Genomic DNA, 27976 nt, shown 5'->3' with positions numbered 1-27976 from the left:
CAGTGAAACAAAGCAATACACGTTCAGTGATTTTTTTAAGCTTGCCAATTGTTTCTGTGTTTGACTGTGTTAATTTGCACTTTTTTCCCCTCTGTCACAAGATTTTTTTTTAATGGTGTTTTGATTTTCACTAGACAACTTTGCTTCTACACAACATTTTTTTCTCTGTAAGGCAAGCAAAATTTGCAGTCCCTTGATCTGAAAAGAAAGCTGAAACTACAAAATAGGAATTGGGAAATTGTCAGCCAAAGATTAGTATTCACTTGTGCTTATTTCCTTTTCTGAGTGATAACTGTGACTCTTACCAGTTTCTGATCATGTACAGGATGTGCCACCTTTACAGTGCAGGCTGGATACCACAGTGAAAGGGGCAGGCACTAGGGGAGCTGAGTCATAGAATTCATCACCATGAAAGAAAAGGCATTTATTTTTATTAGGTGAATTTTCTTTTCCCTAATTCTGTCACACATGTATGTAGTAGTGATTTTAAAGGGAAGATTAAAGAAATGAGATGGGGGGAAAATCTGTACTTGGAGATTAGGGATATATTCAGAATTTACGGTGAAAATGTCTGCTAAATTGCAATGCTTTTCCTTTGCCTTTCCTGACAGGCAATTTCACTCAACAAACATTTCACTATGTCTTCTGTAAATTAAATTACATGTCATTCTTCACACATGACTTTTGCTTGCTAAAGATCAGAGACTAGTATAATTGTAGAAAAAGCTAAATAGATATTAATGCTTTTGCTCAAAAACACATATACATGGATTTGCAAAAAGAAAATTTGTTTTAAAACAAAATATGAATGTGAAATGTCTTTGGAAAGACTTGTTTCTCCAGAAAACTACTCTTTGTCAGCACCTGTAAGAGTCATCCTTTCACTAATGAACAAGGATAACATGCAGTCCTACAATAAAATGTAAAGTTATCTGTTGAAAATTATGTCTTCTACAAGTTTTAGCAGGGCGGCAGGAGGAGAGTGGGGGAATTTCCCCAGATGGGGAAAGTGTGTTAATGCTGATTATGTTGTGTCATAGCTGTTTTGTTTTGAAAACTCTGGACTTCGCTGCTTGATCTTTGAATTAAATTTTTATCCTCATCTGTGGATATGAGCAAATTGGTTTACCTCCCACTAGAGGAAGTTCTAATTCTTATTAGTCTGTTTTATTCCTGAAAAAAGTATGAAGTATAAGAAAAAGTTCAGCATCCAACAAGCTAACAAATTCTTAAAATGAAATTCTGGAGTTTTAAATAAGTAGTTTTAAACCTGATAATCTCTGAAAGGAGGACTCTGTTTAATGTTCTTACTGTAAAATCTTATGGGTTTTGAGATGTTGTAATGAACGCTCTATTCCATAATCCTGTTAACAATTTTGATCCCTTCTTTTTATTGTGCTCTTTAATTTTTTTCTTGCTATGATTTCTGTTTGTTTTCTTTTTTTTTTTTTTTTTGTTCTTTTTCTATTGTTTGGTTTGATTGCTGAGTTTTTGTTTGATTGGTTTTGTGGGTTTTTTTGTTGATTTGGGGTTTTTTTGCAGGGGACAGAGGGAGGTGTTTTTCTTTTTTTTTCCCCCTGGCATTTCATTACAGTAAAGATCAGAAGCATCACAGTAGCAAAAAGTGGGAAATTTTAGAAATTATAGTGTAAAATGCTGGGTTTAGGCTAATGTAGAGCAATGTTTAGGTCAAAATTTTTGCAAAAATGTTAACTTCAGGGGAAAGAAGGAACTCTTATCCCAAAGACATATAGCAGAAAGAACATGTTTATAATGTGTGATACATGTTGTGAAATGGGAAGAATTAATGCTCTATAAATGTAATACTTTTTTCAAAATATCTTGCAAAATTTAACATTAAATCCTTTGTAAAATATTCAATACAAGTTGGATTTTTAGAATATGTAAATACACTTACTTTTAAAGGTATTAATTTTTTCAGCTTTTTTTGTGTTTATCAAAGCAATGAAATTCAGAGTTCAGAATAACTTTATTTTCCTTTGAAGATCTCCTAGTTGATATGTTGGGGGTTCTTGCCAGCTACAGCATCACTGTCAAGGAGTTGAAGCTTTTGTTCAGCATGCTTCGAGGGGAAAATGGAATCTGGGTAAGCTGTGATCAGATAAAGCATTAAGTGTCATTCCATTAGAGCCTGAAGTTAACGTAATCTGTCTCCTGGGACATATAAAGTTGAATTTGTTTACTCATGTTGACTGAACATATGTTCAAGAAGTATTTTTGCTAACTATTTTAAAGTTAATTTGCTCTGTTGTTTGAAAACTGTCCACTTTCCATTGTAGCCTAGAGAGTACAAAAATGGTTGTATTGATTGACTTTTCTGCAATTTTCTTTTTTTCACAGCCAAGACATGCAGTTAAATTATTATCAGTCCTTAATCAGATGCCACAGAGACATGGGCCAGATACCTTTTTCAACTTCCCAGGCTGTAGTGCTGCAGTAAGTTTTCAACCAAAATTCTACAATTTCAGGAACAAATAAATAGCTAACTCCTTATTTGCATTTCCCTTCATTTGGTTTCAGAAATTCTTGAAAATGAAATTAGAATGGAAATACATGTTTGAGTCATGTAGACATTGCCTTCTAGAGACTTATAAGGCAGCTGTGTTGTTGAGAAGTTGCACTTGTGAGGATGGAATATCAAGCAGCAGATTTAGGTCTAGGGAAGTTACTGTGAAAGAGAAAACTGAAAATTCCAAAGAATGCTGTTATTTTATTAGAATAATGTAATCAATATTATATAAAGGAGAGAGGAGAAAAATCAAGAAATTAACTTGTCCACATCACCACAGTTTACAGTGCCTGCTTAGTTATAAACTTTATTATAAAGGTTTCATTTTGTCTGAATTCCATCAGCTGTTTCCTTTCTATCAAGGCAGTGGAGATAACTTAGAATGGTGAAATTGTATTCCTTTCCAAACCTTCCCAAGTATATATTCTCTCTTCCATTCACTGCACGTACTTTGAAAAAAAAAAAATCCACTACAAATAAATTAAAGTATTGTATTTATAGATTTATATATTTTATAGATAATCTATATAATTTATAGATTATAGAGAGTAAATACAAATGTTCCATACTGGGGAATAGAAATCTGAGGTACAGTTCCATTCTGGTATACATTCTGGTATAGATTGGCAGGTGTATGCTCAGGTAGAAGGTGGAATCTTCTAACAGAATATAATCCTGAGATTCCTGTTTCCTCATGCCAGTGCATGCAGGCTGCTCTATCTGCATTTCATCCATCAATGGCACTGATAATTTTCTTTAAGCAAAAACTGCTACATCCATTCCTTGTGAACAGACTTGTCAGAGTGGCAGATTGCATCAGGGAAGTAAACTGGCTGATAATCACTGTTTTATAACTGGGTTATTTTTTGCTAGATTGTCTTTGATCCTTTTTGATATCCAGCCTTATAAACAGATGTGTCAGCAAAATGCATAGGGCAGATTATGTAAAGAATTAATTACTAAGTTTTGAAAGGAAAAGTTTCATTATTTCCTGCTAAATTAAAACCACAGTTAACATCTCTTACAAGTACATGCACCAACAAGACAGGTGTTGCAGAATATGAATGGCTGCAGTGACACTGACATAGTGATTTGACATTTCTGGGCTTCAGAGGCAAACCCTGATGAAATTTCTATCTTAAATTTAATTTTTTATCAGAGGTTCAGAAAAGGTTTAGCAGGAGAAGAATTTCAAATATTCCTTCCTGTCCACATGTACATCAATAACAAGAGTTCTTGATTGAAATGCAGAGTCTCTTCCCTTTGAGTCTTCCAGGATCTTGTTTCACATACTACTCTTGATGAACTGCACTCCTGTAAATCAAAAAAAAAAAAAATTTCAAATTTACACTTCTTTATTATTGTGTGTTGTATTTCACTATGAAGTTCTGGAGAGGATACATCCTCTGAAGTGGACCATGGGCAGAAATTTATAAAATTACCCAAAAAGCAAAGCACTTCTTGAGAAGAAAGAGGCTGGACAGGACCTAGTTCATTAGCACTGAGTTTGTTTTCAAGTGTGGTGCACAAGGTTGGCATCAGACAGAGAAACAGCATGATAGATTTCTGGTTGGCTCTCTTTAAAGTTAAGGGCCTGCTCCTTGTATATCCAGGGTTTCAGTGGCAGTGTGAAGGAGCCAGGAGTGTACAGATATGCTGCTGAGAGCTGCTTCATTTTCCCAGCTGCAGGGCCCTTCCCAATACAGTATTGCATCTGTACCAGTCTGTGCAGGTGGCATGTTAGTCACTCCAGTTGGAGGACACTTCGTGCTTGCTGGTACTTCTACTCTCAGGTGTTGTTCCCATTCATCATCAAGCAGCTCTTCTGCTTCAGGCAGGAAACTGCCTCTCAGGAGGCAGGAGCCATATCCCAAAGGTGTTCCTTGAAATGTTTAGTTTCAGTTTTAACAATGAATCTCGATTTTATGATGTGTTGATTGATGTGTTTTTATATTTAAGTTTATTGATGAGATTAATAATTATTAGGAGCGGAATTTATAGTTTAATTTCTGCAGAAGTAATTTTTCTTTTTGTTCTGTTAATATTGCCAATTCACAAATTTAATTTTGTGTCCTCTATTGGTAAAATTTATGTAGTTAAAAGTTAAATTATTTTAAAATACGTAGAAAAGTAATGCATTAATTCAAAAGCACTATCTAAAGGGTTTTTTCTGTATTTCATATATGAAAGTTAAAGCAGATCTACAGAGCTAGAATGACACAGGATTTTAGAATGGCATTACTTTTAACAGTATTTCTCAAAAAACTAATTGTTCTTTTTTTTTCCTTCCCTCCTTTCAGGCAATTGCATTGCCTCCTATTGCTAAGTGGCCTTATCAAAATGGGTTTACTCTTAATACCTGGTTTCGTATGGATCCACTAAACAATATCAATGTAGATAAGGATAAACCCTATCTCTATTGGTAAGTAGCTTACAATGCTGCAGTTATGGTTTGTTCCATGGCTTCCCAACAACCATTCATCTTTCTTATTTTTATTTTTTCTTTAGGGATTGTAAAATATATTAATTCTTAGAGCTTTAAATGGAGAATGTTGTCATATTTTTTGTTTGGTGCTAAAGATTCTCAGCTGATGGCAGTACTACAAAATAAATCTGTTAAACTCAGAGTGCACAGTTTGCACATTAGCTAAAGGCAACAGAAAGTAGATCTATGGATATAAAAATGGTTAACTGATGACCGGTTCCCCAAAAATGTGAAAATTTTATGTGAATGTAATGTGTATAAAAGAAATTGAATATAGTAATCTCAGAAGAAAACCACAGATTGTGTCAAGTTGAAAGGGACCCATCAGGATCATTGAGTCCAACTCAGCCCTGTGCAGGACCATCCCCATCACGTGTGTCAGAAAGTATTGTCCAAACCCTTCTTGCACTTGGTCAGGCTTGGTGCTGTGACCACTTCCTTGGGGAGCCTGTTCCAGTGCCTAGCCACTCTCTGGGTGAAGAACCTTTTCCTAATATCCAACCTAAACTTCCCCTACACAACTTCAGGCCATTCCCTCGGGTCCTGACACTGGTCACCAGAGAGTTTAGATCAGTGCCTGCCCCTCCTCTTCCCCTCACAAGGAAGTTGTAACTGCAATGAGCTCTCCTCCAGGCTGAACACAGACCAAGTGTCCTCAGCCACTTCTCATACAGCTTTCCCACCAGGCCCTTCACCATTCTTAGGGTGCTCCTTCAGGCACTCTCCAATAGTTTAATGTCTTTTTAATATTTTGGTGCCTAAAACTGCTCCCAGCACTCGAGGTGAGGCAGCCCCAGCTCAGAGCAGAGTGGGACAATCCCCTCCCTGGCCCAGCTGGCCATGCTGTGCTTGATGCACTTCAAGACATGCCTGGACCCTCCTGGCTGCCAGGGCACTGCTGACCCAGATTTGACTTGCCACCAACCAGGACCCCCAGGCCCCTTTCCATGGCACTGTTTTCCAGCATCTCATTCCCCAGTCTATTTGTCCACCCAGGGTTTCCTCATCCCAGGTGCAGATTCCAGCACTTGTCCTTCTTGAACTTCTTATGGTTGGTGATTTCCCAGTCCTCTTATTTGTCAGTCTCTCTCTGCAGGACTTCCTTGCCTTCAAATGGGTCAACAGCTCCTCCCAGTTTTCTACCATCTCCAAACTTGCTTTTATCCTTTCCAGTCCTGCATCCAAATTGTTTAAGGAAATGTTGAAAAACACAGGGCCTGCAGACTTTGCCATGACAGGAGCAATGCAAATTATTATTATTTTTCTATAGTAGCTTAAGCCAAGCTCTAATTAATAATTCAAAATAGGAAAAAGGTTTCAGGTTTCAGACTTTGCCACATGAAAGCTTGTGTCACACACAGCGACCACCAAGAGAAAGATACCAAAGCAAATGTCTATTTGGTTTCAACTTGCTTTTTGGTCATGTAATATCTTTTTCAGTTTAACTAGGTGAAATACGTGTTGTATAAATAACTCAAGTCTTTAAGTGAGTGCAGTGCCTTTGTGGTGTGAGACAGCCGTTACATCAGCTCAACCATGATGTGAAAACTGATTCTTAAAAATTGAGACAGGAAGCAAAGAAATTCTTTCACATTTACCAGATGTGAGGGAAATTTGCTGCAATTCTGTTATTAGGGACATGGTCAACCCTGCTTCAAGAACTGTATGCCAGTTTGTTTTTTTTATAAAAAACGTGATTTTAATTATCTCTGAGGATGATGCTAGGCAGCTGCTGACAGTCTATTAACACATGGATATTGGAATAGTACTGTAGCTATCTTACCAATTATAAACTGAGTGTGACAATCCTGGAAGAAAATTAGAAATCTGACATTTGCATGAACAATAAATAACAAGGCAGAGCAGTCAAATTCAAAGGGTAAGGTTTAGAATTCTGTAGCAGAAATTTTAGTATAAGCTGACCAGCGTCATATACCTAGCAGTGGATAATGGGTGCCACTTTACCTGCTACTTCTAATGTAGCCATATGTTAGAAAGCAGGAATTACAGCAGGATGTTAAGGATTGTTGTAGGTTACCAACTCACCATAAAATCCATTTTTCTTGCTCTAGCTGAAAGAACTAATGTGATCTTTTTAAGGATAGTCTGAATAAACAGAGATGACAACAAAGGTGATGTGATTCCTTCCCAAAATCTTGGCAAAAGCATTGCTTGAATGTCATTTATAGTTCAGACTTGCTACTTCTTTTAAGAGACCATGGGAAAAACTGGTGCTATTCAGAAATAGTGAACGGTGTCACTATTAGTAGTGACCCTTGGGAGTGAACTGTCCCTTGGAAAACTTATTTTATAGTGAATCATTTTTTTTTTTTAATCTAAGATCTGGTGGATAGACTGCAAAATAAAAAAAATCAGATTTTTAGATACATGGTACTATGGCCACTATCACGATTATAAGACATAGTAAAAAAAAAGTAATAATACTAATAGTAATCCTTATAATACTTTAATGGATTGTTGGAAATGTTTCTTTAAAAATAAGGTGTATAATCTTTGTCATAAAGAGGCTGCAAATTTAGATATTTAGGGCTCATCTTAGCTGATTGATTTCTCAAGGTTTGTTTTTTTTTGGTGTGTTTTTTTTTTGTTTTTAAGAGGTGTTTTCTTTCAGGTTACATATCAGGTTCTGTAAAAGAATTAGAAGGTCAGCTGAGGCTGGTATGTCATATTGGTTTTTGTTCATAGAAAGTCTAAGTGCTTCCACAAACATTAAATAGAAGAATGGCTAAAACTTCTGGAACAGTGTTCTATATTTTAGTTTTACAGATGTAGATATAGGGAGGAAAGAAAAAAATCAAAACCGTTCAAAAAACAAGGTGTCTAGTATTTTCAGACTTTGTCTAGGGGTTATGGTAATAGAGATAATGCAGAACAGTTGCAAAAGCCTATAGTGGAATTCCAAAGTTAGTAGAAAGCAAATTTCACACACACCTTTCAGGCAAGAATGAATTAATATCTTCTCAATATCGGCACTGTGGTTATATGTTAAAATGCTCATAAAATCCTAAGCTAAAGAAACTGGAATCCCTAAACAGTTCCACTGGTGGAAGAATGCTCTCTTGCTATGGAAGTGTAATAACAAACATTCGGTAGCTGCTTTGAGAAATGAAACATAATTGTAAAGGTTATATGAACAAACGGTAGTAAAATTGTGTTCCAGCTGCTATGGGAGGTTATTTAAGGCTCATAAAACCATGTGGCTGTTGATGGTACTGCTCTTACTGTCTCCATGCATTTCATCTTGCAATGTGGAAAGTTCTGCACATGTAGGTAATTGGTAAGAGAACTTTGGAGTATTCTGTAGACCAGTCCTAGCCTACATTACCTTTGACAAGAAAGAATATGTCAAGAGTAAAATTACATAGTATAGTGTTGAGGTAAACAGAACACGTTTGAGTACTCAGTTTCTTAACTACTCTTGTATTAGAAATACAATTAATTTGGAGGAAAAAAAGTAAAATCTTGGCTAAATTTCATGCTTAAAAATCATTCATCTATTCCAAGGCAAAGAGCCCTGCTAAGAAATGAGCAGTTTTTTCATTATTTCATTGCTTTCTTGTGTTCACGTGCTGAACTCCAGGAAGTTACACCTTAAGGACAACTCAGTGTTTAAAATTTCAGGAAGAGTCTGATTTGACCACAATGGAGATAAAATCAGCCGAGTAACCAAAAAGGTTAGGAAAGAGAGAAAATTTGAAAGATGTAGACATTTATTCTAGTGATATTCTTTATTTCAAAATGCTTTCTAGCTCTTGTTCAAGGTATTAGGATGCATTTTATACAATGGTAATAATATTTTATCATGTAAAACGTTGATATTTACAGTGATTGGCTGTTGATAATTTAAAGGAAACTATTATATTTGACATCTCTAATCAAATAATATAACACTGTTCGTCAGAATGCAGTGAATTTCTGTATTATTTTAGTATCCTTCAGAATGGGATTCTGTTAAATGAAAGCATTTAGACCATTTTAGAGATAACATTTCTGAGAAACAGATTTGGCATTGTGAGAGTTGCAGTTACCTGCTGAAAAGTTCTTTGAATGGCATAAGGCCCTGAGGAGACGAATCAAAGTCTCAAACAATCTCACAACACATTCAGTTGCTCTTATTGTAAGAGCTGTATTTTAAGTTTTTTAGCCTTCATTTTATTGCACTAAATTCAGTGCTGTGGTTGTGCAGGTTGTGTGTATGGGTAATGCAGATTTATGTGTATGAGTGATATTCTTCTATGAGGCTGTTCACTGCTCCTTTTGTTGAGGGGTAGAGCTGCCTGTAGGGTCATTGTGGAAGCCAGATCATTGGCATGATCCAGGTTAAAAATAGTCTTCAAAAGATACAAAGGAATGGCAGTGTTATAAAGTGGTTTTGATTTTGAGGTCAGTGGCAATGGACAGCATGTAATATTTCTCTTCATTCTTTGGTGATGTCTTAGGTTTATTTAGAGAGAACATTTTACGTTTATTAAAGAAGTGCTTTTTTTTTTTCTTTTCTGCAAAGAGTTCTATGGAAGCCCTTATTAAAGACAGTGGCAGGGAATAATGCTCCTTTTCAACACAGCAGCTTGAGGGGAGAGAAAACTGTGTAAAATATAGAGAAGCAGATGAATGAATAAGGAAGACAGAGGCTGAATTGGGGAAAAATATATACAATATATACTTTGACACTAGAAGTAGAAACTTCTGTGCAAGGATTCATTAGGGTGCAGAAAAATCATCTATAGGTGTTATTACACCTGTTCTGTTTACTCTGTTTTTAAAATTTTTTAAAAGTTCCTTTAAAAGTATCCTTTAGTAGTTTTTAAAAAGGTATCCTAATTCATTACAACAGAAGTGGGTTTCTAGAATTTGAATGTCTCTTTACCTCCTTTACAAATGCCCTCATAGGAGATTAGTGTCTAAGCCCTGATCACCTTAGGGTATAATCACAACACTTATCTTGTCAAGAGTTTTTTGGGTTTTTTTATTAGGTCGTGGTTTATCAACTTTTTTTTTGACAATGAGCAAAGAGAACAATCTCTTAAATAATGCACACTTATTGACTTTAGGTTTCTGAAGATGGAATAAATTTCACAAATATGAAAATTTTTCTGTGTTAAAATCAAGATTGTATATATGTAGTAGGGTAAACTAAAAATATACTATTTCAGCAGCTATTAAGGAAGATGAAATTTGAACTTAGTGTCTGCATGTACCTTTCATGTCCTAATATTCCTAGGAAAAACTAGTAAAAGTGTTTGAAGAAAATGTTGCAACAAAGAAACAATTTAAAGCATTATTATTGCAATAACATAAAATTATTTTATAAGTTAGCTGCATTAAGAGAATGAGAAAGTACTAATTAATGGGCTACAGGACTTTGTGCAAATATTCAAAATTACTAGGGTTTATTTTCTTATATTTGCAAAGCTTCCTTTCAGAATTCATAGATGAAATTCACCATCTAGACCTTGTATTTCAGCCACTGGTTATTTATTAAAGAAAAGTCTAGAAGTTGCATACAGTGTGCTCCGTATTATTGATAGCAAACTGCTCTTCATTGTACTTATCTTTTAAGTGATTAAGTAGCTTAGCTGTAGATATGGACTTGCCTTTTCTAAATTGCTCAGTGAATGTTGTTCATGAACTTTCACCAGTTACCTTTGCAAAGTGGTTTTTAAGTCCAGAATTGATCTTTAAAATGTTTTTGATTTCAAATATGGAACGTATGAGCTTTCTGCATTATCTGTCTTTATGATATTTGTCACAAGAAGGCTTGAAAATCCTTGTTAAACTTACTTTCATAAAATTTCAAAAAGTCCTTTATCCATTTGACAGATGAAAAATCCACAACTGAGAAGATTAAAATTTCATATACCATTAGCATAATTTATTCATGTCTTGAAAAATAATTCTTGTGCATGATAATTACCTTGAATCCAAATTTGTATGTCATATCTGCTGCATGTTATTCTCTGAACACCCCAAAATGCAAGGCATCTCACAATTGTTTTGTAATGGATATTTCTTCACAACTTTAATCAGATATGTTTTTTTAAATGATGATTAATTAAGAAGCTGAGGGTGAAATGTGGTAGACAAAATACTTACTATCTTGTATTCTCGGAAAAAAAGAGTACTGATTTTTAAAATGTAGTTGGGAATCAATTAGATGCTGAAGGTGAGTAGCTCCCCAAAAAGAATGGTGGAAGAAAATTAGATTCACCATTCCAGGTACAAATTTATTTTCTTTTTCATGGCAGTTTAAAGTAGTATTTGGACCTTTTTATTATAAAATAATTCCCCTTTTCCTAATTCCTAATTCTTTCTTTTCAGTTTCCGCACTAGCAAAGGTGTTGGGTATTCTGCTCATTTTGTTGGCAACTGCTTAATAGTTACATCCTTGAAGTCAAAAGGCAAAGGTTTCCAGCACTGTGTGAAGTATGACTTTCAGCCACGCAAGGTAAGCAAGGTTGTTGGCAGTGAAGGGTACCACTGAAGGTGTGCTGACAATGTGCTTCTGGGAGGAGGGCTAACATCCTTTTAGTGCTATGGTGTTAATCATAGTTCCTTGTTTTTAGGTAACTGCTCTAGTGTTCATGCAAAGTTACAGTTCAGAATCAATTCAAGAAAAATGAAATAATTTAGAGGCTAACACTTCTATGACGTTAGCTTGTTTTTCAAAATTACTGCTTAATTGCCTTCAGATAGAGAAGAATTGTGAGTATTTGTAAAATGGCTGCACTTAATTACTTAAATATCTTCATTCTGTCTCTGAAAATTCTGTACTTGGTAACTGTTGCCAAGGTCTTGAAAAATTTTGCTGGCAATGCTAGAGTTTCATTATCTGATGCTGTATGATATAATGCTATGAACTTTCTTCTGTTTCAGTGCTGTGTTAGGATTTTTCATTTTTTGTAGTAAATCTTGATTGCATCTCTAGATCATTTTAGTGTTTATTTCTACTCTTTGCCTAGTAGTCCTAGGGGAACGATGATTTTGTGGCCTTCAGTGTTGCATTTAGTTGACTGAAACATTGACTTTTCTGTGCAGCAAGCATTATGTGTTTGTCACTGATATCAGTCTTGTGTGTATTTTGCTATGAAGCCCATTTCTATATTTTATGGGCTTGGAATTTGTATATTGAATTTCAGTGCTTGATTTTTTTTTGAGAAACCAATCTCTTAGGGAGGGAATGCCATTGTTCACACATCAACTTAATGTTCCACTATATTTCTTGGTGTGTATTTGAGTTTCAAAATCACCAATTCTAATTTTGTCATATAGCTTTGAGGTCACTTGTGGTTTTCTTAAAACAAAGTAATGTCTTTCTCTAGCATATAACTCAGGGTTGTATGAAGCCTTATAAACACACCTCTTCTGAGTCTACTGGAGTGAATCAATTCTGTTTTTCACATTTTTCCAATTTTATAGCTAGAAAAGTATTTTGATGACAGTTCAATTTTCATTTAAAGGATCATCTGAATCTAGTAACAAATGTAATTGTTAACTTTTGTATTTTGTTATTGTTAATCACCTCTTGGGATCTAGCTGATCTTTACTTGTTGATGAGGAAGTAGATTTCAATATTTTAGCAAGATATGGTTTTAGCAATTTTTAGTATGAATGAGTAGTTTTCTTTGTCCCAGCTGTGGAAAATTTTAGCTTTTGCTGTTTCTACTCAAAATAACTAATTCTGAAATACTAATGCCTGTGTATCTCATTATATGAATACCATTTTCTAATCAAAGTCTGTTCATCTGCTGGAATACATAAAAATATAACTCCCATGTTAGTTTTACATATCCCGAAGTTCATGCTCCATACACTGAGTCATGTGTTAGCTTTAGAAAGTATTTTAAATAAATATTCTAGAATATCTTTTCAAGTTGTTTAATATATATTTTTTCCATCATTAACTTGTGTTCACATGCATTTGATAAAGTACATAATGCATAGTAGAGGAAATAAAACCTGTCAAATATAATTCCTGGCCCTAACAAGTCAAAATTTATCCTGTTTAACATGCAAATTGATTTTCTTCTTGTTGTTTAGATATGGGATTGGTTTCACTGTACAAGATTTGAATGTGTAGATCTATATTAAAAAATGTGTACTCATTTATAAAACAGTTAACTGTCCTAATGTTAAGAAGTGTGATGATTTTTGCCATCAGATGTACCATTCCCTAGACATTTGCTTACACACATACACATTTCAGCAATAAATTTTGTCAGAATCATCATCCTCAATAAACTTCTGAATAATGTGGTTTGAGGGTTTTAAAAAAAATTTGGTGAATCACAGTAAAGTAACAAATTCAATTTATCTGGTCAAAAGCTTTATGTAGGCAGATCAGAGCTTCTCTGTTCAAGATCTGTGAAGATCTTCCTATGTCATGTGACACCGTTCACAGTACAATATGTAAAAATTAATTTATAACTTTAAGTCTCAATTGTTGTATTTTATAATATTGTAAAAGCAAGCATTTATAAAAATATATGGAGAAATTTGGTTATTATATACCCAAATAGAAAACATGGGTGTGTTATAATAGCCTGACTTTTCAACAGAGCTAACCTAGTTTTGGCAGTGTTATGTTTAAAATGTCTATACTGCTTTTTTGGGACTCCAAATTGACATTTTTGTATAAGTAACCCCCTGTGGTTTTGCTCCCTCGAGTTTGAGCCTCAGCATCAGTTCATGTAAATCTGTAACAAGAAAGCAGTGTAGTCAAAAGCTTTTGTGTGTGTATGTTTCTAATCCTGAACACCTCCACTAACTGTAGCAGAGACAGAAATAAGTTCCACATCCTAGAAATACTTAGTGTGTGATGCCTCATCTCTCTGATTGTGCTGTCCTATGGAGTAGGAATATAACTTAGTGACTTAGCAGTTGGTGACTAAGCTTGACAGGTTTCAGCAGTAAATAAAAAGCACATACTGAAGGGTCTTTTAGCACTACCGAAAGAAGTTCTTGTTGCAGCAGAGGGAGGCATGGCCTTTGTGCATTTTTGAGAAAATAATTTGGGGAAGGAAACTGTGGGATGAATATGAAAGAAATTTGTATTGCTGACTTTGATTATTAGGCCAAAAAAAAGATCTTTTCAACTAAAAGTTGAAGAAAAATTGTGTGTGAGCTCATACAACTTAGTTTGGTTCATTGTGTGGCAGTGAAGTACTGCCTTTCCTTCTTAAAAACAAAATGTTTGCTTGTGCTAGAGAGATTGCCCAAATAAAGAAATTTTCAAAAGACTAGGAGCAAAAAACCCATTAATCACAAAAATTACATTTCTCATGGTTCTTGGGGAGGGGAAAAAAAGTTTCCATACATGACTTCAGAAGTCAAAGCCGGAGCAGTACTTCTTTATTCCAGTGTTGCCCAATAAATCTGCTTGCTTAGAAACACAAGAAATGAGATACTCTAAAGTATTGTTGTGTGATCAGCACCATTTTTCTACCTTCTGTTAGTTGTATATTTAAAGGAGGGAAAAATGAAAAAATATTTTTAATACCTGGAAACAGATGTGTAAAAATATGTGTTCTCATATCTATAGGTATTATAGACTTGTAACAGAATACAGCTCAATTTTATAATTACTATAATGCTTATTGTCAAAATGTGTTTTTCTGCATGCTGTTTTGTTTGTAATTCTGTGATTTTTCTAATTTTAAAATCAACACATGAAAACATCTACTTTTATTTTCCCTGATAGAGAGAGAGTTTTATATTTGTAGGCTCTGTGTCTACCAATCCCAGCTCAGGAATAGAGTCAACAATCCCTGAGGCTTGCAGAAGTTCTCTACTTTGGAAAAAAGGGACTTATCTGAACATGCAAATCAAAATATAATAATTGAAAAAGATACCAAGAATGGGATGATGATGAAAATGTTAATTATTTTTCCAAATTGTTAGAATCTAAAAGGCTATTTTTAAGACCAGGTGACATTTTCAGAGTCAATTAGATTGGAAGGGGATGTGTTGAGACCATCTCGTCTCTCCTCCTGCTTGGAAAAGGGACTCCTAGATCAAGTTGCTCTGGATTTTGTCCAGTTATGTTTTGAATGTCTCCAAGCAGGAAGACTGCAGAGGAGTTCTTGAATTTATTTGTCATGGACATAATTATTCCTGTTAAGCAAATTCTGGGAAAGATCACCATAGTAGTAAGTGGAAGCACTAAATTGAGGTGCCTTCTCTGTTTGATTATTTAATGTATTTTTAATGATATGACAGTTGTCCAAAAATTGGTGGAATGATAAAGAATAAAAGAAAAATATCACCGCAAGCAATCAGGATGACATCTTAACCTGGGCTGTAAAATTTGCTATTGGGATTTTTTTTCTGCTTATTTAATAATTTCTGATAAATAGCTGTGATGCAAAGAGGTTGTGTAATATGATTTTGTTAAGGTGAGAGCACATAGCTCTGGATTTCCTATCAAGATTCAGCTGTGTTGTTTTTACAGCATAGTGTTGAAATTAAATTGTATGTGTACATTTTTGCCTCTAATCCCATAAAGGAAAGCAGGTAGGTACATCATTACATTTAGGCACAGTTCTGTTGACTGGACTTGAATTGAAGTCTCAAAGACTTGAATTTTAATTTTACGTGTTTGCAAGGGTTCATCTTTTTGTGTAAGTTTGAGATTGGTCACCCTTTCTTATGCCATTCATTAACTTTGTTTTATAGCACAAAATCTGCCCCTCTGTACTAATTTTTCCTGTCTTTCCAGTGGTACATGATAAGCATTGTACACATCTACAACCGGTGGAGAAACAGTGAAATACGCTGTTACGTCAATGGTCAGCTGGTATCCTATGGTGACATGGCCTGGCATGTTAACACAAATGATGTAAGGTTTTATTGCTTTTCCTTTCTCATTGCTTTTTGTTTTAAGGCTAATTCAAAAAGGAAAAAAAGTGTTACATTTTTTTTCTCAGGATCTTTACAATTTTTTTAAAATGTCTCTTTTATTGAATCTTATTTATCTACTTAATAAAATGTAATATTATTGACTTTTTGAGTTTGTGTATACATATTCTCTCTTTCTGTACCTTGGACTTTGGAAAGTTTGAGAGCCTGGACCTAATGAAGCAGCAAATATTGCTCTTTCTGGCTCAAAGTTCTGTGGAAGGCAGAGAAAATTATTTGCTCATGCTTTGCCTTCAGCTAAATCTGTGATAGAATTTCAGAGGTTCTTGATTCATCAACTTACCATGCTTTTGTTATTTTTTATTTATAATATGGTTCTCATTTCTTTCTAACTACTATAAGGGATAAAGAAGCCTTAGGGAAATGAACTGTCTTTTGCTAAATTCTAGAGGCAAAATAGAATTTGAAAGGGAGAGCTTAAATATTACATGTTAATTAAAGTAGGAGAGCTCTGTCTTCCAAAGGTTCTGATTTCCATTCTTTGGGTTTTTTTGATAGCATTTTGACTTGCAAGAAAAGGGTAGTTTTTCAGTTTTTGCAGAGCATGGTATCTCCTTGGTAATACAAATATTTTCATGATAGGTGAAGTGTGCTAACTGAAAAGCCAGCTGAGGTCTCAGAGTATCTGCTCTGGATTATTGGTTATATGGTGTGGGGATCTGTAATCCTTAATGATAAATGCTTAACAGGAAGAACTGCTCCTTTTGTTTGTATTTTCTCCATTGTATTCTTTTCTAATTTCTCACACAAAAGTACTATCTTTTCTTAAGGTAAAATTGGTTTACTGAGATTTAGATATTTTGATTTAAGTCTTAAATATGTGCTAAGGTTTTAATTTTGTCCACTGGATACTAGTCTAAGCTATGAAAGACACTAGTTATCATTAGCTATCCACTTTTTAATAGCAAAACTGTGCTCTGTCAATAGTAAGGAGTAGAATAGAAAGATCAAGAGATTCAGGAAAGCTGTATGAATGCAAATGTACAAAATACGTAAAAGAAAAAATTAGGGAGTGTGTACATAGGCTTCTTACTATTTTGCATTACCTAGGAAGAGAAGCTCTTGTTTTAACTATATTAGAATTTTCTTGTTTCATATAAAGTTTGAATTGTTAGAAGTATTCCCTTGAGAAAAGTCTTGAGCAATTATCCACTCCATTTGTTAACATCTACCTTCACGCCCTTACACTTGAATATAACTTTAGTCTCCTGGAAGATGTCAGTGAAATACCTTACCATAATAGTGTTTGAGGGAAAGAAAACATTGTGTAAGTCAGGCAATCATTCTTCTTTTTCTACATCCCATGTTGAGCATAAGTATTTATATAGTTTATACTGATAGATTTAACAGTACAAGTTGTGAAAACAGAAAGGGTAAGGAGCTGCATAGTGTTGACTAAGTGCATCTGACTATTCAGTCATTTTTATGGATTAATATTGTAATATAATCAAGATGTAGTGTTAAAATTGCAAATTTACTGATGACAAGATTTGCTCACTGTGTCAAATCTACCACTGAACAATATGCATTATGATTAAACATATTTTTAGACTTGTAAAACATTCATTACATTTGCATTATTGAGTTTAACATTATGAAACAAAATTGAATATGATTTTTTTAAGCATAGGTTTTGTCTTGGTAGAGATTGTGAATTTTTTTTTCCCAGACTGATTTTGCATTGCCATTCTCTAATATTTTTGTGAGGGCTTTTTCAGTATCTGAAATTTACCTCTTATATCCAAGCAAGAACTGTAGAAAACCTCTGTCTGCCATTTTCATATGTAGCCTGGGAGACATGGAAGTAAAGATAGAGGGGGAAAAAACGGTGAAACTGTAAAAAAATAGCTTATTTATTAATTTATTTTAATTATTTTTCCTGTATTTCTTAGAATTTATTCTTATTTATACAAGGCCATGAATTTACTGGGTTCTTATCTACTTATGTAATGTGGCTAGGCAGATAGATGATATTATATGATGTACTCATTATGGGTTCAGATCTGCATTCTTCACAAACATATGTTGAATTAAGAGATATGTTTTCATTTTCTTGAGCCTCCATGTATTAAATATTTGCAGTATGTTTCACCCAAATGTTAGAGGAAAGATAGAAATTTGGATGAAAAAGGGGAAGACATTATAAACATCTTTGAATTAACTGTTTCTATTTTGAATGCTGCTGATACTCTGTTTTCATAGAGCCATTTTTGGCTCCAAATTCGTTACTACTATTTAATGAAATATAAAACCATAGCAGTGCCAATATTTATTGTTTTCATGTCCTATACAACATACCATGGCCAGTGATGAAGGACTCATAGAGCTTGTATTGCAAGGGATAAATATATCTGGGGATTATGGACAAAGGTGAAGTGACATGCATGGCAAAGTATAACTCATGTTTACAGATTGCTTGGCATTTGGAAGAGAAGTGGATAAAATTACTGGGAATTCAGGAGTTAGCCCTCTCCCCCAAATAAAATTAATGGAAACACCTAATCAAGAATGAGGTGCCAAAAATGGAAAAGTAAAAACTGGGAAGAATGAAAAGAGACAGAAAAGGAAATTACTAGAGGCTAAGAAACCTAGATCTTAACTATAATTAGAACTCAGAATCTCTTGAGAGCTACAATAGTTGTTGTGCAATTAATGGTCTCTAGAGGAATCTGGGAAAATACCCTTATAATAGGCAGGAATGTACTCTCAGAATATTCAAGTATCAACTAGGAAAAGGGTGGCATCAGTAGCTCAGACAATTTCCTCAAATGACCATTGAAAAGGGCAATTGCTCGACATTAATTGATGGAACACTTTCTGACAGGAATGGCACACTGTCATGAAAGCCTTCAAGGCTAAGCAGGACTTGAATAAAGTAATTGAAAATTTTTATAAAATTTTGCCATTGGGTTTACCAGGAGTCAAAGGGGTCTGTTTAACTCATCTTTTGCACTGTACATCCTGGATATGACATTGTGAATCAATTTTAATGTAGGGGTTGTTGCCAGAAGATTTTAAATTTTGTCAAAATTGATTAAAAGAGTAGAAATTCCAAGGGGGAAAAAAATTAAAAGGGGTAAATCAAAGGAGGATGACTGTTAGACAAAATCCTGGATGCTTCTTCCCTCACCTGTTCTTAAAGCTGAGCTCCAGATCTTTATCTGTCATTACACCTGTGTCTCCTTTTCCTTAACAGCCTATCCACCTAAACCAGTTGCTGTAACAGTTCACCACATTTGATTTCATTCTCTAGACTGACAAAAGTTTTCCTTAAGGTAAAACTCAGCAGTTAAGCCAGGTGAAAAAGCAAATTTCCTTATGCAGGTTCTATTGGGTCAGCTCAAAAAGTGATGTCATATCCTTGTTTCCAGTCAATAAAGCACCCATGACTCAAGGAAGCTGAGACAATAACCTTCAAGGACCCTTGAGCTTCTTCATGTTGTCCTTTTATGCTGCATCATGTTATCTGGTTTCTCAGGTCTTTGTTCTAGATAGGTTTTTTGGAAACACCTGAAAAACTTCACCAAATCCTTGCAAAATATCCAAAAAAATCATCACTCATCTGAAATATTAGGATATGGACAGACAGAATGGCAGGGAAAATTAACAGCAGAAGGGAGGGATAGTTTTTGGAGGAAAGAATGGAAAATAACTCTTGTCTGCATAGAATAAGGCAGAAGAGGATTTAAGGTCAAGCCAAATCCTTATAGGCTGTGGTCAGAGAGGGAAAATATGCCACACCTGTAAATTAGAAAAATCTGTATTTGTTTCTTTTTTTTCTTCTAGAAGTGTTTAGCTTTATTGGCACAGCAGTGAAAGAGGAGGATATTCCAGCATGTGTTCTCATGTATTAGCAGTAGGAGTTCTGACTACAATTACAAGAGAGTTGAAGTGTGTCACATTCCTTGAAGGCAATAGGGGGGATTATTTTGTACTTGAAAGTACTATTCTCATTTACTCTGTTGTATGTTGACCAATTAATAGAAAACAAATCCTAGCAGCCAGTCATATGGACTAAAACAATTAATGCTACAATATTCAAAATTAAGTTATTCACCACAGGGTTGTAAAAAGGATTGATAATGTTTGGTTTATCTTTTTTGTTCCAGTCTCCCTTTATTCATTGCTTTTGTAGCTGTGCATTAATATTATTTCATTATTAACTGCCTCTTTTTGATACAGAGCTATGATAAATGTTTTCTTGGATCCTCGGAGACTGCTGATGCAAATAGAGTGTTCTGTGGCCAGCTTGGAGCTGTATATGTATTCACTGAAGCACTCAACCCAGCACAGATTTTTGCAATACATCAGTTAGGACCTGGATATAAGGTAATACCAGATTTTAAGAAGCATAAAACTGGAAAAATAAAATTGAGAGATATAGTTGGAAGATATGCGAAGCATGTGAATATTCCTCCTAGAATCATATAGATTTTTTTTCATGTGATTCGTTTTCAGCAACATAAGACTACGTTTTCAAGTATCCTAACTGACCCTAATTTTTTACCACCTTTGTGAAAGATGAAATTTTTGTTTAAAGCATAGCTAAAATATGTGTAATTACTTTGGTCATAATCAGATTAGAGAAATTTTGTATTTGGTGCACTGCATTCCAGAGAAATACATTTCTTCTCTACTGTTTGTATTTAAAAATGTGAGTTAAGGAAGATTAACCTTCAGCAAGGTATAATAAAACAATTCTGTTCAAATGCATGGTTTCAGACAGTCCTGTTAAGGTAAAAGTTAAGCTTTTTACTCATGCTTCGTCACTGATATTGAGGGGACAGATTGGATAAATTAATGCATAATAGATCTATAATCTTGGAATGGGTGTGTATTGTATTATTTTATTGAGAAAAACTACACAGCTATTTCACAGAAATCTGCAGAAACTCCTTTGTAGATAATACTTGAAAATTAATCTAACTCTAGGTAAACAATAATGAATTTCAGTTTATACTATCTGGTATTCCCAAGTTTTCTTTTTTCTAATTTTTGAAATTTCTGGTTTCATCCAAAGTAGGCTTTCAGTTTTTCAACTTGTATCATATACTCTGAAAATAAAAACTTGTAAAAGCAATAAGTAAAAATCAACATTTAGATTCTAGTGGTATCAATTTTGTGTGTATAAAATGCATGCACTTAATAGTTTGATTTTAGCTAGCACTTGAATGACAGAGGCAGTTGGAAATATCTTTTATGATGTATAACTATGTAGTGTAAATAACCACATGTATATCAGGATTACTTGGAGAAGAAGTGTAATGCATATAGTTGGTGTTTAAAATCTGTCCTGAAGCTAAAAATATTAAGCCAGTTAAGAAAAGTCCATCACCTGTGCAAACCAGGAGTATTTTATTCCAAACTTTATACAGTATTTTGTTTAGACAAATATTTCTGCAAATATTTTGGTCATACAAAGGAAATTAATGTAGCCTTATATTTCTTAATAATAAATATAGTAAAAATTTATGAATTTGTTAAATTACTGAATTCCAGTTTGCAGAAACATACTGGAATGATGTCAAACAGGAATAAGGCTGTCACATGTTTCAAGAAGCGCAAATTATTATGTAATATTTTTTGATTGTTGAAGGGGTTGATAAAGATATGAGTTTTTCAAGCTAAATGACATTTCCAATAGTTACTGCATTGGCCCTATTACAGTTGTCAAATTGCCCTGCTTGATTCATAGGCTTCCCTTAAACTATATTTCTTCACACCTGCTGCTTCTTAGTGATTTTTTAAAAAATGTTGTATGTGTTTAATATTTTGGGGAAATTCTTCCTTTGTGTGTCATGATTTTGGATTCAGTTTATGTACACAGAGGAGGTAATGCCCCCTTGCTCTCTGAAGGAAGTTTTTTTCCTTATTTGAAAATCTGGAGGTATATTTTACTGTTTAGTACCAGGTAAAAAGAACAGGCTGCCAGAGCAGTATCCTGGAAATAACATTTATTTCTTTGACTTTCCTATTCGGCCCAAAAATAAGACAAAACAGAAGACTTTTTTTGACCTTTTTCTAAAACAATATCTACTCACAACCAGAAAAGGAACCGTGTCTTGTAGTTTAGATGTTTCAAGGCACCAACTGTAGCTTTCACTCAAAGCCTGTCTGTTTCCATATCTCATTTAAGGTTATTTCTGTAAATCTTTTCAGATTCTGTACTGGTGCAAAGGTCCACCAGTTCAGAATACTTCAGTATGGGATTTAATAGTCTAAGGGAGCCTCAATTTACATATAGCTTGTATTCCTGAATATTAGAGATCATGTTCTTGCTCTTACCCAACTTTCTGAACCAAACTGGCCTTTCAGAAACTTTTCTTAAGTAGGTCACTAAATTTCCTGTTCATTCTAATTGTTAGTACTGTTAGCCAACAGGGAGAATCCTTCAACTCCTCCTAAAAAGACCCCAGATGAATTGTAAACTCCCTTGTGCCAAAATTTTCTGCCAAAGAAGGATTTTTCAAAATAGTTGAGATTTTTTTTAAATGTCATCATACAGATCTTTTTTTCCTTCTTAATACAGTATATGGTATTTCCTTTGACTTAAAATACATACTTTAGTCCATTATATCTGAGGATCTCATTCTTCGGGGGAAGTGACCATTCTTCTACTTACTTTGCTCATGAGAGGAGACTATGATTTTGCCTCTCATTCAGCTGCCCTCGCAATCATTCATAATGCCCCTAGTCTACTATGACTGCCATTAAAACCTCTGGAAAACAGAGAAATATGCATAATCTACCAATTTTCACGCGTCGATTAATATACGGAGTAAATAATATTGCAGATGACACCAAAGCCACAAAGTTCAGGAAAAGTGTGAGCTTGCACCTTGTCCCACTCTTGTTCTGCGGTGAAGGTAGAATCTACAGGTTTTAGGATTGACTAGAGAAATCATTAAAATAAGTCTTACTTATTATGTGTATCAAATAGTTGGATATTTATTTACAATGTTCATATTGCGTATTGCACATGACATTCTTGTACAGAGTGTAGCAACATAGAAACAGTTCATAGTCTTTCCATACTGATCTTGCTCAGCACGTTCTTATGAATGCATTTGGTTATAACCAGCATGCCCTAATATAAAATTTTTTTTGTTAAGCAAATAGATGTTTTGGTTTGAAATACTACATTTTCACTTGTAGCAAAAGGCTTTTTTTAAAAAGAAAATGTTGAAATTTGAAACTATGTTTAGTAGAAACATATTACAATTCAATGTTTGCATTCCCAAGTTTTATCTGTAATAAACCACACTCATTTTGGGCCTTGCCATTGCTGAACAGGACTTTTACCTACTCTGTGGACCCTTTCAGTTGTTGGAGATTGAAGAAAGAAAAAGGAAATGAGAGCAGCATCCTTGCTCTCACTGTGCTTTCCCTGCTGCCCATCCTTGTTCCCAGGCAGCAAAGAGATCCCAGCCTGTCTGCACTGGGATCCCAAGGGGCTGATAAACAGAATGGAGGGGCAGGGAGGTAATGTGAGAGGAAGAGATGCATCAGATACCAGTGTTTGGTGCTGTTTATAAAGGATGTTTCTCAAGGCCTTGTTCTAATATCTCTGTCAAATCTGTGCCACTCCTCCTAACCCTCCCATAGGCATTTCAAAGCAAGTTATCAGATTATTCCATATGTTGCTGCTGAGTTTGTTTTGATCAGTGCTGTGATACTAATCTTTTTGTCATGTACGGTTGGAGTAAGAATACAGTAATTCATGAACACAGACACAAAATAGCACCAAAAAATCAGATTTGCCTAAACCGATTATATAGTACAAGAAAATATTTTATGTATGATTGCTGAACCTACAGGGGTAATATGTAGTAAATAGTAAATAAAAAGGCTGCAGTCTTGCTGCTAAAGGAAGGGGGAGAGCTGCTGGTATTCAAGCAGTTCCTGATCAAGCACAGATTCTTTTACTGGAGAATATAGCGCTGGAGTAATTCTCATCTCTCTCTGTTACTTCCTATTCCTGCAGGGGCCACAAACATACTTTATATGTATTTTTCCCTTGTATAGAATATTTTAAATCCGTGGTTCTTTCTTTCTGTCTTAATGCCCTCGCACTGCTTGTGCCAGACCTCAGAGTTGCATATGCACAACAGCCTCTACTACCCTCCTGTGGATGTATTTTCCCAAATCCCCAGTACAGTATGCATATACTGAATTTCTTTTTTCTTTCTGTGGATCAATACTAGTAATAAAGTAGTATCATATATCAAAATTTTTAGCATCTCTTTACATTCTGTTACAATGATCTCTGGTCACCTAACCAGAATTTCCAATTTATGATCACTTTCGTTAGGTTTTGATGGCAGAATATTCCTTTAATTTTTGGGTTTTTTTCTGCAAAAGTTGTGAAGCAGTATGTTGATTCATAACTTATTTGTGTCTGACTTTCAAATAGTGATCTCAGATTCTTGCAGCATATTAAACACTGCCAATGAGGAGGTAGAATAATGTCAAAATTTGTGTATAAAATTGATTTAACTTAAGTGGTTTAGAACACTGCACGATTTCATGGTAATTAAATGGTAAGATTTTGTGTTGAAACACCTTGACTTATGTAAACAGCAAAGTTATGAAAAACTCAGTATATGAGTTTTGGAATCTGAAAAAGCTGAGAGGCATGAAAGATTTTCAGGGCAATACGTGTTTTCATATGGTAAAACATTCAAATATAGCATCATGTAGATGCTGTAAAATACAAGCATCGTGTAGATGTCTTTGGAAATCAGTGAAATCATTAAATTGTTTTTCCTCTGCAGAAAGTGCACAAAGATTTCTATGCATAGTTAAAATGTCCTCTGGGGTGAAATACATGTCACCTTCCACAGGACAAACCTATAATCTGTAGCAGTCTTTTCCTGATAAGTGAGATGTAGGCAACCATATCAACAGAGAGCCAGCTCTCAAGTTCTAAGCATAATTTTCCTTCTTTGGGAATTTCTACTTCAGTAATTAGTGTAGCACAACAGGAACACATTTCTAGATTAAATCATTTAGTGCTCAGGACTGAATATTCACAGTTGTTATATTGGTATTTTTACTGAATTGGTTGTAGTCTGATCCTTTAGGCTGAATGAATATCACCAATTGCAGGATATTTGAGTTTCAGCCTGAAAGACGTCTCTTTGGTTCTGAACATCTTTGTAGTTTGAACAGAGCAATAAGAGTGGACTACTGGGAGTTTCCCTACAAAACAGACTCCTAACCCAAATGCAAATCACAGAATTACAGAGTGGTTGAAGATGTAGGGAGCAACTGGAACCTGGAGGTCCTCTGGTCCTCCCTGCTCAAAAAGGGTCACCTAGATCCAGTTGTCCAGGACTATCTCCTGACAGTTTTTTATTAAGTCCCAAGACAGAGACTCTGTCACCTTCCTGGGAGCTTCTCAGTGAAAAAGTGTTTTCTGATATTCACAGGGAGCCTTCTTTGTTCCTGTTTTGCCCATTGACTTGTGTTCTGCCTCTGGGCACCACTGAGAAGAGTCTGACTCCATCTTCTTTTTAACTTCCCCTCTGCTGCTTCTTTTCTGCAGTTTGAAGAGTCCCAAATATCTCAGCCTATCCTCATATGAGAGATATTTCAATCCCTTCATGCTTAGTGGTCGTTCATTGCACTCTCTCCAGTTAGAGCCTGGCTCCCTGTGAGAGCCCAGAACTCCAGATGTGGCCTCACCCATGCTAAGTAGAAGGAAAGCAACACCTTCCTCCACCTTCTGGCAGCATCCTTCCTAGTGTAGCTGAAGATATTACCCTTCATCTTCAAATGCAGACAGAACCACAGACTTGCTGTTTACATTCATTTGCCCTTTCTGCTTGTGGTTTCTGTTATGGTGCCTGTGTCTGGTACCTTTCCAGCATTGCAGCCTCCCCTCTGCCAGACATCACCAAGGCTGGGACAGATGTGCTCCAAGGGTTCTCCAGCAGCTCTAGTCAGGTGGCCAGTCTGCTCAGCTTATGGTCCACGTGCAAAGGGGTGCTAGGCAGCAGACCTTTTATTGCTGTGTCAGCCACTTGAGGAGATGTGCTTTCCCCTTGTTTGGCTGTAATCGAAAGAATTTTTTAGGGGCTTCCAGCAGCCCTGAGAGATCATATTTGGTAGGACCAGAGGGATAAAGAGAATTGTGGTCACTGTGTGCAGTGAAAACAAGGGAAATGATTAATGTGTAATCTCAGAAATAAATTATTTTAAACTCAGTAAATATTTTAGCAATAATGTTTTATATATATACACACACATATATATATTTGTATCTTCATTTGCAAGAAAATGATGGTCATGTCTAACAAATTTGCTTTCCTTGTATCAGTACAGCGCTGTACTGTGTTACTACTAATTGTCTTTTTGCCACTGTTAAATGATTGTTATATGCAGTTGTTATATTCCAAGTAAATCTGAGAGTGCTTTGCAGAAAGACAGAAATCTATCTTCTTGTGCTTTGTTGATTTTTCAGTGTTGCAAAAAAACTTAATTTTAGATCAGATATGAATCATATGTTCATTTTCAGTCTTCCTTGGAAAAGCTCTGAATTTGCAAATAATTAATGCAAAATATGGCATTTATGATTGGTTTTGGATTTTATTTTAAGTGGCTCATTTGTATATACTTCTGACTGTTAACGAAGCATGGCTTTTAATGTTGTTCAAAAATAACTATTCCTTTAATCAACATGGTATAGCATTTTAAATTCTAATTTGAGTGAGCTCATGTGAACTAAAATGCAGCACATTTAATTTGTTCTTTATTTTAATGTGTTTTATGCTTAAATTTTATTTTAACATATTTATGGTTGGTTAATGTGTGTTTTTTTAAGATAGTTACTTTTGAAACTTGTAAACACTGATGCTGATAGGAGATATAATACATCAAATACCAAATAATGTGTTGACACTTTGATGTGGTGTAGACTAAATAGAAACAAATCTATCTCATTGTTCAGTAGCATTAGGCAACTGGTAAATGCAAGTGAAGTTTTGTAGTTTATTTATTCTCTCTCAAGTCCGGTGTAGTTTTTTGCATATTTTGTGGCAAGGAATTTGTCTAAATTAATTACTTTGTATAACTTTTGGGTTTTTTTCAGAGCACATTCAAATTTAAATCCGAGAGTGACATTCATCTGGCTGAGCACCATAAACAAGTGCTGTATGATGGGAAACTCGCAAGCAGCATCGCTTTTACCTATAACGCGAAGGCCACCGATGCTCAGCTATGCCTTGAATCCTCACCAAAGGAGAATCCTTCCATTTTTGTACACTCTCCCCATGCTCTCATGCTTCAGGTTGGTGCTGCTAAGCTGAGGGTCTGTGATTAAAGTTGGCTGAACATCACACAGAGGGTTTGTCTGCTGGTGTACAGAGATTGCTCTTTTGTGCTCTGTCAACTCTTAATATAACTTTCACTTGAACTGTTCTTTCTTTGCTCCCTTTCTAAAGCAAGGAGAATAGTGTTCCATAAGAAATACAGACTTCATACTATATTTAACTATCATGGCACAGTTTGCCATGATACTTAAAATTATCTGTTTATTGTTTGCCTTTAAATATAGTCATTATAATTGAAGTATAAGTATTGAAACAAAATTTTAAAAAGTCTGCGCTCAATTTGTTGTTAAAGTGCTTCAGAATTAGTTTTTTAACTTTCCTTTAAAATTGAGATTAATTGTAGTTTTTCCTTTATTTTATGTCTTTAGGATGTGAAAGCTATTGTAACCCACTCCATTCACAGTGCAATTCATTCCATCGGAGGGATCCAGGTTCTTTTTCCTCTCTTTGCCCAGCTAGACAATCGACAGCTGCATGACAGCCAGGTGGAAACAACAGTTTGGTAAGCTTCTTTTAAACAAGACTTAAACTAAATTAAGCTTACAAAATTTTTTTTTTTGGTGGGCATGTTCTCTAATTTTTTCTACATTTTACCCTTGTTTCTTTTAAAAAATATTATTTTTTTGAAAAGTTGTTTACTGTACCAAAGTGATATGATTAAATAATGAATTCCAATCACTCTAGAGTCTTTAA

The 27976-nt window shown here is 34.9% G+C and overlaps 1 protein-coding gene across 9 annotated transcripts in view; it reads left to right on the top strand.

Annotated features, from left to right (window-relative positions):
* NBEA (neurobeachin) overlaps window positions 1–27976 on the top strand; it is a 452703-nt gene that overhangs the window by 81862 nt on the left and 342865 nt on the right. For all 9 annotated transcript variants that reach the window (XM_064409011.1, XM_064409015.1, XM_064409017.1 and 6 more), the window contains exons 3-10: window positions 2007–2107; window positions 2362–2457; window positions 4831–4952; window positions 11355–11481; window positions 15751–15870; window positions 20133–20279; window positions 27043–27240; window positions 27652–27785. In XM_064409011.1, the coding sequence (XP_064265081.1) occupies window positions 2007–2107; window positions 2362–2457; window positions 4831–4952; window positions 11355–11481; window positions 15751–15870; window positions 20133–20279; window positions 27043–27240; window positions 27652–27785 (1045 nt within the window). The remainder of the gene's footprint in view (window positions 1–2006; window positions 2108–2361; window positions 2458–4830; window positions 4953–11354; window positions 11482–15750; window positions 15871–20132; window positions 20280–27042; window positions 27241–27651; window positions 27786–27976) is intronic.

This window comes from Passer domesticus, chromosome 2 (assembly GCF_036417665.1).
Source record: "Passer domesticus isolate bPasDom1 chromosome 2, bPasDom1.hap1, whole genome shotgun sequence".
NCBI classification, from domain to species: domain Eukaryota; kingdom Metazoa; phylum Chordata; class Aves; order Passeriformes; family Passeridae; genus Passer; species Passer domesticus.
The sequence above is the reverse complement of the archived record's forward strand: the minus strand, read 5'-3'. Positions and strand labels throughout refer to the sequence as shown.